The sequence below is a fragment of the Telopea speciosissima genome, chromosome 10, assembly GCF_018873765.1.
Source record: "Telopea speciosissima isolate NSW1024214 ecotype Mountain lineage chromosome 10, Tspe_v1, whole genome shotgun sequence".
NCBI classification, from domain to species: domain Eukaryota; kingdom Viridiplantae; phylum Streptophyta; class Magnoliopsida; order Proteales; family Proteaceae; genus Telopea; species Telopea speciosissima.
The window spans coordinates 53,717,709-53,733,129 of record NC_057925.1 but is presented as its reverse complement, the minus strand read 5'-3'; the positions used below and the strand labels follow the sequence as shown (position 1 = coordinate 53,733,129).

At 38.5% G+C, this 15,421-nt stretch overlaps 1 protein-coding gene across 1 annotated transcript; it reads right to left on the bottom strand.

Annotated features, from left to right (window-relative positions):
* Window positions 1-1,628: 1,628 nt before the first annotated feature.
* LOC122643745 (putative uridine kinase C227.14) lies at window positions 1,629-11,456 on the bottom strand. The gene is made up of 12 exons (XM_043837333.1): window positions 11,402-11,456; window positions 10,906-11,039; window positions 10,769-10,815; window positions 9,873-9,950; window positions 8,850-9,036; window positions 8,519-8,549; window positions 8,375-8,433; window positions 8,122-8,195; window positions 2,589-2,675; window positions 2,149-2,210; window positions 1,988-2,016; window positions 1,629-1,836 (listed from the first exon to the last, which is right to left on the bottom strand). The coding sequence occupies exons 1-12, from the start codon at window positions 11,454-11,456 to the stop codon at window positions 1,744-1,746; spliced, it is 936 nt and encodes a 311-aa protein (XP_043693268.1). The 3' UTR covers window positions 1,629-1,743.
* Between the last annotated feature and the right edge of the window lie 3,965 nt (window positions 11,457-15,421).

Genomic DNA, 15,421 nt, shown 5'->3' with positions numbered 1-15,421 from the left:
AAAAGATTGGTAAAAAAGAGTCTTCAATTCAGTTGACCCCCTTTACCAAAAGAAAAATTCAGTTGACCCCTTGGGATCTAGCCGTTATAGAAATGATTGTTTTATAACCGTTAATAGTTGGGACTGAGTCCGGATCTGCTATCCACTTGGGATTGTGGGGACAGATCCCAACGACCCACACCCCATGGAGGGTTGGGAGGATCCGGCTCCTCTTCAAGGAGCTCGGCGCCCAAGGAATGCCCAGGGGGCATCCAAGGGTTGGGCTGTGCTACACACATCTTGGTGCACGCCTAGGGATGTGTGTGGTACAGCCCAATGGCCGGATGCTCCTTCGGCGTGCTGGGCTCCCTGGAGAGGAGCTCAATCTGGGTTGGGATGTGTCCCCATCGTCCCCAAGTGGGTAGCTAATCCCAACTTGTTGGGACTTGGGAGATTGTCGATCGATCGGTACATCATTCAAACATCGATCGAGGCCAATCCATTTTCTATCCACCCCTCAGTACATTTTGGGTTGTACTCAGCTCAGGTAACACTACCCATCTTCAGGCTAGATGATTGTACGAATTGTTGTCCCCTATGTGAGGAATTGGAGGGAATTGGAGAGGACAACGAATTAGAGGTGATAATTATTCATGACTGTATATCGTTCGGCATCTTGGACCAGGATTGTCTCCAGGGAGCCCATGCTGCCAGGGAGCATCCAGCGGCTGAGCTGTGCTACACACATGTCGACGCACACCTAGGGATGTGTTCGATACAACCCAACAGCTGACAGCACTCTGGACGTGCTAGGCTCCCTATAGACAAGCTAAATTCGACTTTTTAGGGCCATGATAGTTTGAGTCTTTGTCATTACCACCCATGTGTTTGGTCAACTGAAAGTGACGGGTACGTATCATTTTCTGAGCATTACGTTCCTACAGCAGGTGAAGAAAGAGCAACTACCATTTCTATGGTGAACAGCAGCAAGGCACGGGACTTTTGGAAAATATCAGAACCCTTAGAAATTGGAATTAAGCAGAAATAAATATTTCCACAGATATTTGATGTTTTTGAATTTTTATTCATATACTTGTATATTGTGCTATAAAACCTAAGTTTCATTGATTTTCTACTATTTTACTGATTAAAAGAATGGAAAAATGATCCCAAAAAAAAATGAAGATCCAAGTGCAGTGTTGCAATAATCAGGAATAAGCCAGATTTTAATTTGAATCTGCCACTTCTGTTTCGAGTTCTGCACCCAATGGGCATCAGAATGGATAGAACTTGAATGCTGTCAGCGCTGGAATGCTAACAAGCACCTCTCTTGGCGCAGCTACTCTGGCTGGACTGGCCTTCTGCAGCCCCTCTGGAACGACGGTAAGACCAAAGAAAAACCTACTTCTTCTGGCATTGGGGTTCTTATCTTGTCGGGCAACTTCTTCAAGGAACATACTGAATTAATAGAATTGCCCCATTAAAATACAGGGGATGAATTATTTGTATACCTACATAAAATAATAATACAAATAAAAAAAAAAAAAAGAGGTGATTCCTTGAGCCCATAGCACTTTCAATGGAGGAAGAGACCATACCCAAAAAAATAAAAAACAAAAAAAGGGGTAAACATAGGAGGAATACAATCCCTTAATTTTCCCCTTTTGGTGGAGGAATATGTACCCAAGCCCACAATGAATCAGATTATACTTTACTGGCTATGCTTTCCTCCTCTTTTTCCCCCCTTCAATTACGAACCCGGAATCAGCTCTGGAAGTCTACTGACTTGATTACTAGGTCTGCATGTTTCTTCGAGTTATTGACGAGCTCTGCATTTGGCCGGTCATTGTAATCAATCTGAACAGTCAAGTTAAAGAACAAGAAGATGATTTAGTACTCCACAGTCTCAAACAATTGGTGAGGTTGCAAATATACAAATTAAAGAGATACTAAATTAATCCTCAGAGGTATACAATGAAGTCATTGGCTGTTGAACATGAAAACTTACCCTCCATTGAGCCACATGAGGAGGTTTTCCTGCACATCAAAGAAGACAGTTTCAAACTCAAAAACCATACTTTCCCCTTGTTTTTTTTTTTTTTTTTTTTTTGACATTCTTTCCTGGCGTGTGAAGAAAAATGGATTAATGATCTACTACCAAGTATTTACCAGTTGAAATATGCCTCTTTAGGACTCGTCGCATCGATGTTTCAATATCAATTTCAACAAACCTTCAGGGAAAAATGAAATATCTATATATCAAATTTATGTAAATTAATACCCGGAAAAAAAAAAAATCCCAAATTTACACTCGCTTTTATTCTATTTCCCATACTTCAGTAATATAATACTACTGGTTCTCATCAGACGACCAATCAATGGTCTCTCCTGGGACAAACCCTAAAGATGAAAGCCAGCTTCATCGGTTTTTCCTACCATAAAATCAATATTTTTCCCTTTAAACATAAGAGATCAGAACTACAATATCTACTAAGTTTACAGATCCATCGGTTAGCTAACAGACCATGTAAACTTACCATCATTTCTCACCATGAAGTTCTCATTCTCAATTGTTAACTAAAAATTTCATTGAAGGAGCTAAAGATTACCATTTCTCATCAAATATAGAAGAAATCTCCTTCCAGATGCCTTCTTCATGGAACAAGTAATTTCCTTCCACTATTACTACTTTGTGCCTGAAAAGAAAAAGAAAGGTTCAGAAACAATATAAATAAATTAGGGCCATTGACGATGATGCTAAATGAAGTATAATATATGGACAACAAGAAGGACAACAAAACAAATGTCCACTATAAAAGAGAATATATGAAAGGACCCAACTAAACTGGGTGACCAGCAACTACAACCCAGTAATACAATTTCATAAAGTATGCATCAGGAACTCAACTGAAGAGTTAAACAACAGAGCATTCACTTTCTTGTGAAGCCTGCCTCAAATTTTCCATTTATCATGAGTTGTGGCACATTTGAATGGGATTTTTGGAACCATGCTTGGCATCAATAATAACTTTAAACACCTTGATCAAGTTCTATTCCCAGCCATGTCAAAATATATGATGCTTCTCAAAAATTACCGCCAAGTTCTTTTATAATTTACTTGACATCTAAGTACAGTTTTGGTTAAAGTTTAGTACTTTTATCCAATTAGGTATCTGAATATTTTCCCCCCACTATCATATATTTTTTTTGTAGTTAAGCACTTTCAATTCAATGGCTGCAATACCAGGTCCCTATGTATAATTACTCTAGCCTTCACATCTCAAGTCTTGATCTAATGGATGTCTTTTGGATGACTCTTACTCTGGCACCATTCCTTTCTTGCATTTTAATACCAATATTCCTTATGCATTTGAATAACAATAATGTAGAAATGATAAGGAAGAAAATATTTACATCTATTAAAATCTAGGGCAAATTTCACGGACACCCCCTATAATTATTCGAAAAGGCAAGTACACCCTAAATTTGGTCAAAATGGCAATCTTCCCCCTGACGTTAAGCAAAGTTACCTCCAAAAATTAAAATGTCAATTTTACCCTCAGTAATTTAAATAAAAAATACTAAGATTCCATCATCTTCCCAAATCGAACTTCCTCATCACCACCACTGTCTCTTCGAAGTCAGTGGGGAACCCATCACATTCTACCCCCTCCCCCAAACCCTAACTTGATCGGCATTTTCAATCTCACGCCTCCCTCTCTCACTGCCGGCAGCCCCTCACCACTCCTCTCATCTCCATGACTCAGAAGGCGAATCAGCATTCGGTGAGTCGGCAACCGGTGTACATGGAGACTTTACCGGAGCATCACTGGCTCCCGACGCATTGGCCAAAGCATCACCGGTGGGTATATCAGCAGATGGTTCCTTTCAAGAAACTACAATTAGTGATTAGTCAAAGGATCGGAATCTCTCTATATCATATCTCTGTATCGCTAATCCGCCGTAAGGTTTCAAGGTCATCATTGGATAAGCGACGGAGGCTACCAATCACCGACAAGACAGACTTCGATCGAATCCTTAAAAAAGAAGATTGTTTCTTCCATGTCAGGCGATTGAAGAAGGAATGAAGGGGGAAACTCGAAGAGAACGTGTATTTGGCTGATCCGATCGAAATCCTACTGGAAAAAATCGCTCCTCTAGAGAAGATATCCTGGGACTAAACCACCACAATTTGGGTTGATGTCGCCGCATTACAATCAGCTTACATCACCGGAATTTCTTTACAGAGGCCAAAGGGTGGGCTTTGGACTTGTAGTTTTTTTTCGTTTTCTTCTTTCGTTTCAATTACTTAGGGTTAAAGTTAGAGAAAAAACAAAGCAGCTACTGCTGCTACTGCTGCTGCCCTCGGAAATGGAATCAGTCAGAGAGAAACCCAGAAAAAATTTCAGAAAAAAAAATATTCAGTTTGCTTCTCTAGTTACAATCTCAATCAATAGCATTCCATCCGCCATAGCAAATCAACGAGCTTGCGCACATCGTTCTGAAACTCAGATTTGGAATCAGAGTTTGGAGCAACATCACCAACAGTAAGAATAGCAGTAGAACGGTGATGATGATGATGGATGAACTGATCATCCGAACTAATCGCATTCTCCGCAACAATAGCCATGGAAATTAAACCAGAAAAAAAAAATTATAAAAATCCAACAATTCAATTTTCTCTATCAAAGTCTTTTTGTTTTCATTTGATTTTTCCCCTTATTGGTTCCCCTACTTAGTGATTAACCTCTTCCTCCACTTTTGGGTTTTTGATGTTTGCTTGGGCGGATCATTCACAGATGTCACTCAACTAACTCAACTCTGACTAAGAACTCACTAAGCAGGGGGACCAATAAGGGGAAAAATCAAATGAAAACAAAAAGGAAAAGATCTTCTCTTTGCTCTGTCTCTGTTTTCTGTTGCTAGTTTCTCGTTAATCCTGGAAACCAGTTTTCTCCCAAATAGCGTTTCTGACCTTACTCAAGTCCCTACCTTTGAGTGTTCTTCCAATCCCTTCATGAACACTGAAGGAAGCAACCCGAGTCCTTGCAAATTGTTTCGCTAAGAACTCATGAGGAGCCCTCGGAAAGCAGCTACTGCTGTTCCGGCGTCTTCTCCGTTCAGCCCAGCAACAGCTTGAAGAGGTGAAAACGATGACTGTACAATTTGTTTTTGGTTAAGTTGGGGGTTTCCCCTTAAGTGTATTATGGTAAGTTTGTAACTTCTTAAGGGCAATTTGGCCATTATCAAAAAACTAACAGCAACTTAACTGCAAAAGCTTAACAGAGTTGACTAAGTTGATATATATTCATAAAATAGGGGTAATCTTTGACATTTTTGCAAAATTTAGGATGTCCTTGTCATTTTGAATAGTTATAGGGGGTGTCCATGAAATTTGCCCTAAAATCTAAACAAAAAAAACTGAAATCCCTCAAACAAAAAATTACAATATTGTCAGACAAGTCACAACTCAGAAGTTCATAAAGGATAATAGGCAAGGATCTGGGCCACAAACTCAACTTCCCAAAACGAAGAATGCATCAGCCCAGGCATCCCATTAATCTGCTAATACCATTAGGTTACTTTACTGGTTATTTATTCTGTTAGAATTTGTTTGAGTGTTTAAAAGTTTTTATTTGAGGATGTAATCCCCTATCAGATTACACCATAGTTGTCACGGCGTCACGGCGATCCAAGTCGGCAGAGGGGTGTCACGTCGATATATCGACATGTCGCCTGCCATGGCGTTGCCATGGCGAGCATGTCGACCATGTTTTATTTTTTATTTTCTCTATTTTTAATGTTTTAATAGATGTATACTCAAGCCATGTTTTATTTTTTTTCTATTGTTTCTCAAGTTTTAAGAAGAAAATTCAGAAATCGAAGAGGGAAAGAAGAAATCAAAGAGGGAAGAAGAAATCGAAGAGGGAAAGAGAGACAGGAAGAAGAAATCAAAGAGGGACGCCATGGTGTAGGTCGCCATGCAACCTTCTCCAGCGCCAGGACGCCATGGCGACGCCATGACAACTATGGATTACACAATTGAATAGAAGTTTATTTGTGAAAGTGTGTGTACGCTGTGAGCTCTATCCCCTACCCCTCTCTTCTCCTCTCTCCTGCAAACTCTTTGGGTCAAATAATTCTTGGTGATGGAACAAAATCTCTCATAACCAAAATCAATCATGATTAACCAAATCATTGATGTGAATAATATCCAAATACCAAATCCGTTCTCTATAATATAGTATGCCCGGGCCGAATCAGCATATTTTTGTGTTTCACAACCCATAACTCTTCCTCAGCAGGGCTGGGCAGAATAGCAGAGCCAGTACAAGTATTAGTAGCATAGCAAAAATTCCGAATCCATTGTTATATGTTTGCTCTAGTTATTGTTGGTTTTTTTATGTTGAGGCGGCTTTTCTTTATCCATGAGCAATGAGTTTCAATGTATTGGGTATAACTGTATTTATAGAAGCTTTAATTAGTGCTTATCCTAATTGAATCCAAGCTCTCAAGCTGTGAATCCTCTACAATAGCTTCAGATAGGCGGGATTCAATAATCTCCCCTTCCCATCTATCTTGACTGGGAAGAGCGGGGAGGACCTTGCGGAAGCCCTGCCTGCCCTTCTCTATTTTGAGGGATCATAGGTGCAGTTTACGCATGGCGAAAGGGGGCATTCTCTTTTCCATGTTACTGTTCACAGCACTGTTCACTCTCCCTCTTCTCTACAAATCATACCTTTGTTCTTCCTGCTATCAATGTGCATTCTTCCCTAGGCAGCAGCCCCTTTTGTCCATCACAGGCTGCTGGAACATACAAACCAGCAAGCTTCTCAGCCGCTGATTTGTCATGAGAACAACATAAACCTCGGCCTTTGTTGCAGCCAATCAAATCCATGGTTCCTAATCTAGGATAAATATTGGATGGCTGCATCAAGCAGGCTTTCTTTGATTTAATTTTACAAAATACAATACAACATGTCTTTTCTATATCAAGCTAACCTGCCTTCCGGTCATGGTTTTAAAGATCAAATTGAATTGCCCAACCTGGATTGATACAGGATCAGAACAATCCAGATGATCCTGAACAAACTGGAATGGACGATCAAACAAAAGATCCAGATCAATCCAGATTAATACTGGTCCAGGATGATCTATCCTCTGATACCTGATGCAGTATTGAAGACATATCACAGGAGGAATCCCAAGAAAACCTAGCGTGGCCAGTTATTTCTGGTTTAAGTTGTTTTTGTTTTGTTTTAAGTTAGATCCGGTTGAACTGGTGGTTTGTTTTGGGTCAATTTAAGTTAGATATTTCTTTTATTGTTTCTAGTCTTTACGTTGGATACACATCCTTTTAAAAGGCCAGTTATATTTTTAAAGGGATTGTGACTTGTAATTAGAGTCGGCTAGTGGATTCTCCAGCCCAACTCTTAAATTTTTGATGCTTTTTAATAAATAGATGGCGCCCATGATTTGACTCAAAAAAAAAAGGGGGGGACAAAAAAGACTGCTGCTCTTACTTCCTTGCATGGAGAATCCCTTGTGTGTGATCAAGGCTTGGCTGGTGTTTCAGCAAGCCAAATGACTTGCTCTCTCTCTTTCTCTCTCTGGAGGTGAGTTTCTTACCTGATTCAAATTCTGTTTTCTGCAATCATCAATCGAAACTGCCTGCTATCAAAATCTGTCTCCAGTTCCTGAATCTGTTGGCTAATCAAAGCAGTCCTACTCATTCTAGGATTGCTTGATTTGGGGAGTTTTATATTTCTGATCTCATTCTGACTTCAGAATTATTCTGTCTACATTATTGGCTTTCATTCATAAAAGATTCCCCTCTCTAAAAGGAGAAGTCGACTTGATTTCCAGGTCCATCTGGTTGGATTCTGCTATATAAGTTTTCTCCCTAATCTGGACTTCTGTTCTCTGATTTGATTCTGTTTAGTAATGTTTTCATTCTTTTAAATACCCTTGCTTTTGGTACCAAAACTCTAAACTGAAACCTAGTAAGATGTTAAAATATCAGGACATAATCAAAATTTCACTCATAGAAGTGAAGTCATAAACCCTTAAAAATCATTCATATTGAGAGCCACAAAGTCAGTAGCCAATGTCAAGAAAAGCCACAATGGATAGGTTACTCACTGAGGGTTCACAAAAATATCGTCTTCCACTGGATCTCCAACACCATGGTCGAATGATGGAGCATAAACTGATCCCTGGCATGGTTAATATATATCAGTTCAATCTTCAAATAAATTGAGTTTGCATTCAAAGGAATGTGCTAGACTAGCTCAAAAAATCAGCCAGGATGAAGAATATAAACGAGTCTATGCTAGACACTCGAGTCTAACGGCTGAGAAGATGGAAGGACAACTCCATATCCAGCACAAATTACCTGATTCCTAAGATCCTTGAGGCATTTCAGCAGTCGTGCAGGATCAAAAGTCCATGGAGCTGAGTTTGCCAAAGGAAGAGATCAATATATTGTTGCTCACAAGATCTATAATAAATTGTAATGACCAAATGAAGAAACCCTCACCTCCCCTTCTTGCATAAGCTTCCTCTGGATTCTGAAAAAGGATGGAGTTAGCAAAAATGCAGTAATTTATACACAAACACACACATTGGGGTTGGAGGAAAGTATGATTCCACTGTGGGCTTTGGAAACTGCAGAAATGGGTTTTCTGCTCCACAACACCCCCAGTCAGAAGGTAGATTCAGACCATCCCCCTCTGAGGACCTTCGGGATTAGTAAGAAGTATGGTGGCTTTGTCCCCACAGGGTATTACACCTTTTCCCCAACCCTCAGAAGTTTTTGAAGGAAGCTGCAGATTCACCTTCCACCATACAAAAACTAAAGGAATACCAACCTCCATTGCATCAAGTTGGTGACGGTAAAGATGGAAACCATCCATGGGAAGAACAGTAGCAATAGGCTGAACCTCAGAAGCCATTGATGGTGCCTTCTGGGACCACTGCTTATTTACTTGGCGAATTACTTCAGATGAAAGAGTGGACTTCCCAGCACCAGGTGGACCAACTAAACCCACGATATACCTGCAAGCCATATAATGCAAATAATTTAATTTAAACGATCAACTTCTCTACCGAGATCCAATTCATCACCAGCCCATGACTTCTCTATTCGGTTTTCACAAAAAATTGAGCTAAGTTCAACTAATAGAAGAAAATGGAACTCATGCTGTCTAGATAAATGGCCCTCAAGGCATATTTTCAAACCAGACATCGCCATTAAAATGGATGTGGATGATGTCAACCCAACATCTGAAGGAGAAGAGATGCCCACCCCATTAACACAACCAGGTATTTGTGACCGTTACATCGAGAGTTGTCCAATTGCCACCTTAATCATTCTCAGATCTTCAGATCTGTAACAATTTATTTCTAGTTCAGTTTCTCAGCCCAGTAAACTGAGTGGTTGAGGTGGTCAAGCTAGGACTTGGCACCCAAACAAGGTTGATGACCAGTCCAGGTTTGATAGTTGTGGTGAAAATGTAACATAGAACCTGAAAATATAATCATTATCATTTTTCTTTTTCTTTTTTATAGGTATCATTATCTAAAATATTTGATAGATATCAGTAGAGGATGGGCCTTGGAGCAAGGGTTAAGGTTGCTCCATTGTGACCAACTAGTCACAGATTCAAGTCTGGAAACAGCCTCTTTATGAAAGCAGGGGTAAGGCTGCCTACATTATGACCCTCCCCAGACCCTGCAATGGCAGGAGCCTCATGCACTGGGTATGACCTTTTTTTAATATCTAAAATATTTTTTACTGAAGAATTAACCTCCAATTCATGAAATACCAGAATAGAACATCCAAAAAGAAAAGGAAGGAAGAGAGGAAGAGGGAATAAGATGTTGCAACTTACTTTAGATTAGAGTTTGATGCCATTGCTGCTTTAGGAAGAAGGCGTTCAGTTAAAGCATCATATATCTCATCAATACGCCTTGAAAGGGGAACAAAAATTTCCATTATTCGAGAATTGAATAACATTGTAAATTAAAAAGAAAAGGGTAGAGAAACTTGGAGCAAACAATGCTATAAACGAGCATAATGGATGGGATAAGTTGTCCAACAAAAACTGCATGTCCATCTAAACAATACATTGCCCTAATAAGTTCCAAAGTTAAGCAGACAGAAGACCACTATCAAAACGTTCCATGTGCGAATTTCAAATTTATCTTAGTTCTTTACTTTTTACCGTTCACAACACTGGCCACACTTAACCAACAGAAGATTCCTATGTCGAAGAGCTCAACTTTTTCTCTCAATCAAAAACCAGATTTGTAATCATTAAGATCTCCACACATATGTAGATTTATTTCTTGTTGCCACAGACTCCCTAGCAGAGTCTTTGGTCAGGCTGTTTCAATTTTTCTTCACACGAAGAGCCAGTCAAAATTAGATCCCATTTTATTTTCTTCCTTTCATTTACAGCATTCTTTTCATCTTTATAATCTCCAGTCATTTTAAGTTCAATCACTTGAGATGATATAGGGCTTTTCTTAATAGTCCTGCATCAATACACCTTATTGTTCAGGCCCACAATCTGAATCCACAAGGGAACTGAATATTTCATGACCATTAATACTTCATACCTAGAACTTCAAAATATATGGTGTACTGGAGTAGCAATAATTATTAAGTTATCTGGGAAAATAAACTCTTTTTTGGGGGGTAAATGAAAACAAGAAACTGAATATTTTGATATCCAAAGGGTAACATGAAATTACCCAATATTCTGATATCCAAAAGATGGCATACCTGGATTCTACAACAGGAACTTCTTTCTGTTGTTGACTTGAGAGAACCTAACAAGAGAAGTCAAATGTATCAAATATTGAAGGAACTTGCAAAAAGCAAACAATTGTAAATTTTTAATTAACAAAAACAAATTTTACCTTCAAGCTTTTCTTTTTTGGAGTCAGAAATCCAATTTGACCCTGTAAAGGTTGTCCAATTCTTTTATTCCGAGGAATGGCCACCCAGTTATGTCGCCAAATGGTATGCTTCTCATTTTTTAACAATCCCAAATCTACAGTGAAAAATGCAGATCTAGAAGTTTCAGTATTGAGATTTAAAAAGACAAAGGAATCATAAAAATAATAGCTGGTCGGATAATTCTCTGAGACTGCAAAAACAGGGCTAAAAGATATCCTGGATTTCCCACTCAGATTCTATTGTAGACTCAGGCCAGTCGCCACATAGACATTACACAGTTATTAGATTCTCAGAGTGGAATTTTGACCGATAAAGTTGTTCTTGCTTACCAATAGTGAAATTATTTAAATTTCGATTACAAAACGATTAAATTTACAGAAAGGAGATCAGATTAAAAACCGAAATAACATAATTGCAATGGAAACAGAGAGATGGAGACAGGGAGGAGAACAGAACCTGAAGAAGAACAGGAATACCGTCCAGTAGTTGCAGAAAATGCTGAGACCTCCATTTCTTTACAAGGAAGAGTAAGGATTACCAAACGTAATGAGACTAAAACTTAAATTGCCGTCGGCGATCGTTCAAACGTCTCAGTGCAGATGAATGTAAGGTAAATTCAAAACTCAGAGTTCTATAGTTCATCCGAAAGCTCAAGAAGACCTAATCTTAAATACCCTCTTTACAAAGGAGGTTGCCCTATTGCAGTCGATGTCAATGACGAAGGAGACTTCTTCAGAACCCTCTAAATATAGCTATCGATTCAAAAGCCGTTTTGCATGGAAGAAGCACCTAGAACAGTTGTTGAGACTTGAGACTTGAGAGGATAATGTTGTTTCATCGTTTTTATAGTGAAGCCTTGGGGGTAAAAACGGAATATCAGTTTTTTTCATCAGATGGATATGAATAACTTGAAATAAAATAATAGGGGATAATTTCCGTGTACGGCAAAGCGTGATGGATTGTTTGGTCATTCCGACACCCATTTGTTTCTATCCGAAACCCGACGAACATGGTCGTGCACCATGATGTGACATTACAAGTATGTATGACGTGTATCTTAGTCAGTAATATTACCCCAAATAAAACGTGAGTCAATATTGTGCGTGAGGGGTTAGGATAACTATCAATGTTAAAAAATGAAAAAATTATTTTGAAAAAAAAAAAATAGAAGATTTTATTTGGGAGCGTGGCTCCAACGCTCGGGCACAGGATGAGGTGAAATGATCATCCATCCCTATTAAATGTGAAAATTCTATCATAATTGATGCTTTTATGTGCACTCCAAATGGTCCTTGTGTTGATGACCAAAAGGGCAAGATATATTTATATGATGAATGATACGGAGAGGTGCATTTGGAGTGCTATGTGATCTATGTATTTCAATAAAACTTTAAAAAGAAAATTTTATAAGGTTATCATTCGTAGGGTATGATGTATAGTGTAGAATATTGGCCAGTTAAGAAACATTATATAGATAAACTAAGTGTAACAAAAATGAGGATGTTGAGATGGATGTGTGGCAAAACTATCCAATCCTCCCACAATCCCACCCTCCTCGGCGCTCATCCAACCCTCCCACTGTCCAACCCCCTTTGATCTTGTATGGGAAATTGATTTTGGTAGGGCTGCAACAGGGTCGGGTTGGGCTGAGCTTTATAGAACCCCAGCCCAACCCTAAGTCCCCTTATCTGGCCCAGGCTCGACCCGACCCTGACTCAGGGCCAGAAAAATCCAACCCTGACCCGCCCTCAAGGTCGAGCCGGGCTGACTCTGATTGGCCTTGATCATGGGGAAGGGGAAAGAAATGCATGGGCTGGGCTAGGAAGAATATTATTAATTTTCCATAAGATAACAATATAATAAAATATCTTATAACACTTATTGTCTTCATATATAAAAAAATGTGGGTGAAATTTAAAGTTTATAATGTATAATTATATCAATATATATTTTATAGCATAACTTAAATCAGGGTCGGACGGGGCCTGGCCAAGCTTAGCTCTCGGCCTCAATCCTAACCTGACCCGACCGTAACTCAAGGCCAAAAATTTTCAGCCCTGACCCACTCTCAGGGCCAAATATCTCAGCCCAGGCCTTGTTCGGACTCAAGGCGGGTTCGGGCCGACAAGACCAAACTTGCACCCCTAGATTTGGGGTATACCCCTCTGTTTATTTTCTAGTAAAAAAATGAAATTTCAAAGTTTTAAGTGTGATGATCACTATTGTTTAATGAGTCTTTTCCCATTTTTTTTTAACCAAATTGGTCCCATATTTCCCTCCTATAGAAAATTTAGAATTATGAACAAAAATAGTAATTTATTTTTAATTCCACAAAATATACCATGTGATTCTATAAGAAATATACATCTCCCTAATTCATAGATGAGAATGATCTTTGATCTTTAAAGGTGAAGATTGAATATCTAACTGCACGGCATGCAGTGCACATGGTGCAACTAGGGAGGCCTTAATCCATACGCCAGTACATCGAGATGTGTGCTGACATGTGGATTGAAGCTCCCCAGCCATGCACATGGTGGATTAGGATCGTCTCTAGGGAGCAAGGAATGCCTAAGTCACCGTCAGCCGTTGGGCTATGTTGCACACATCCCTAGGTATGCATCAAAATATGTGCAGCATAGTTCAACCGCTGAATGTCCCCTGACAACATTCTAGGCACACTCCTCCTAAAGACGAGCTAAATTCCCGTGCACAAGAGATCCCACATGAAGAATTCAACTTAGAGCCAAAAAGTCAATTTCACTTTATCATAATAAAGAACTCAACTTGAATATTCGTAGTTACACTTTCCAGGTTCCATAAATAACAACCTCTAAAAAAAAAAATTATATATATATGTATTTCACTTTCCGGGTTTGTTTTATGTGATAGTATAATAGTATTGGATTGTACATGCTCTATTGAGGAAGAAAAGACGGCGATGATTAAGGAGATCCAGAAAAATGTTTAAATTTTAAATTTTAAAATTATGGATTTAAAATATTATTTTATTCTGTAAAAGACAAGTAGAAGAAAGAGGACAGTGGTCAAAGTTAGAAGAGAGAAGAACAACAACAAAAAAAAACCTATATTTAAAAGACGATAGAGAAAGTGAAACACGGAATCGATATCATATGCTCTAACTCTCTTAAGTTGAATTCTTTATTAATTATGAGAAAGTGATGGTTGAATGGGATGACAAAAGTGTGACCTAGCGTTCTTATCTTTCAAGGGCCAATATAACATTCCAATTTAGATCCATGTATTAGGTAGATGTCTATATCTTCTAAAGTTCTATTAAAAAAATAGAAAAAGTTACAAAATAACCAATTTGGTTACAAATAGATGGGAAAAGGACTTTATCTGAGAACATGGTTCTTGCATTCAGACACATGATAAGGCGAAATGATTTTTTCTATTGGAATCAGTTGATATAGATCCCAATTTTTGGCAATTCAATAACACCAATTTCGGGAAAAAAAACCCTACAAAATTGGCATTGAAAGTATCCATCACTGATTCCTGTTTTAAAACCTTGGAAAAGAGAGGAGCATGATTATAAATATCAATATTAGATCTGGTGCATTGGTCAATCTATATCAATATCGACTGTTCCTGATACCGATACCTACCCAATCTGGTATCCGGTGGAACAGTTCTTACTAGGGGTAAATCTGTTTAAAAATAATCTTTTATTGAAAATGAGGGCAAAACCATACGATATGGCCCACAAATTACATAAATTACACAAATCACACTTGCATAATACAATGCTTAGCAATTCTAGCCACATAGGGATGAACCATTCACGCTTTTATATTCACACATAATATTCCCCTCCTCTTGTAATTGTCTCTGTCCTCAAGGACAATGAAATTAAAGGAAGTAAGGTCCTTCAGGAACTCTTTTCTTAATTGAAAAATTTCCAAATAACGAAGTAAGAATAGTCATCTCACGACATGTCGACCTCATTGTAAAGAATAGTATCACCTTGAAGGAAGTAGTAGTACATGATCTTTAGTGCTTGGAATCCCTTTTCCTCTTCTTCTTCTTCTTCGTTGGCTGTAGTCTATTCATATGTGCAAAAGAGTCAAATGTCTCGGACAATACTAGAATCATTTTTTGTGATTTCATCAAACAAAACCAAATTCTTTGTTTGAATGTCACAAATCTAGTTGAAATTTTGTTCCATATAGCGTGTGAGTAATTCACTGGCTCAAATATTAGATGATGCATGCACAAGAGAGCGAGGGGAGAAAAGATAGGAGATAAAATAGGGTGTAGATAAGAGATTATTCATATTTAATTGATTACAAATAGTTATGCTGACTCACTACTATTAAAATAACTCTGATAACTTCTCAATTACAACAATTACCAACTACTAATAAACTACTCACTTTCCACTATTAATAAACTACTTATAATTGACTAACCATGAATTACACAAATCATACTTGTATAATACAATGTTTA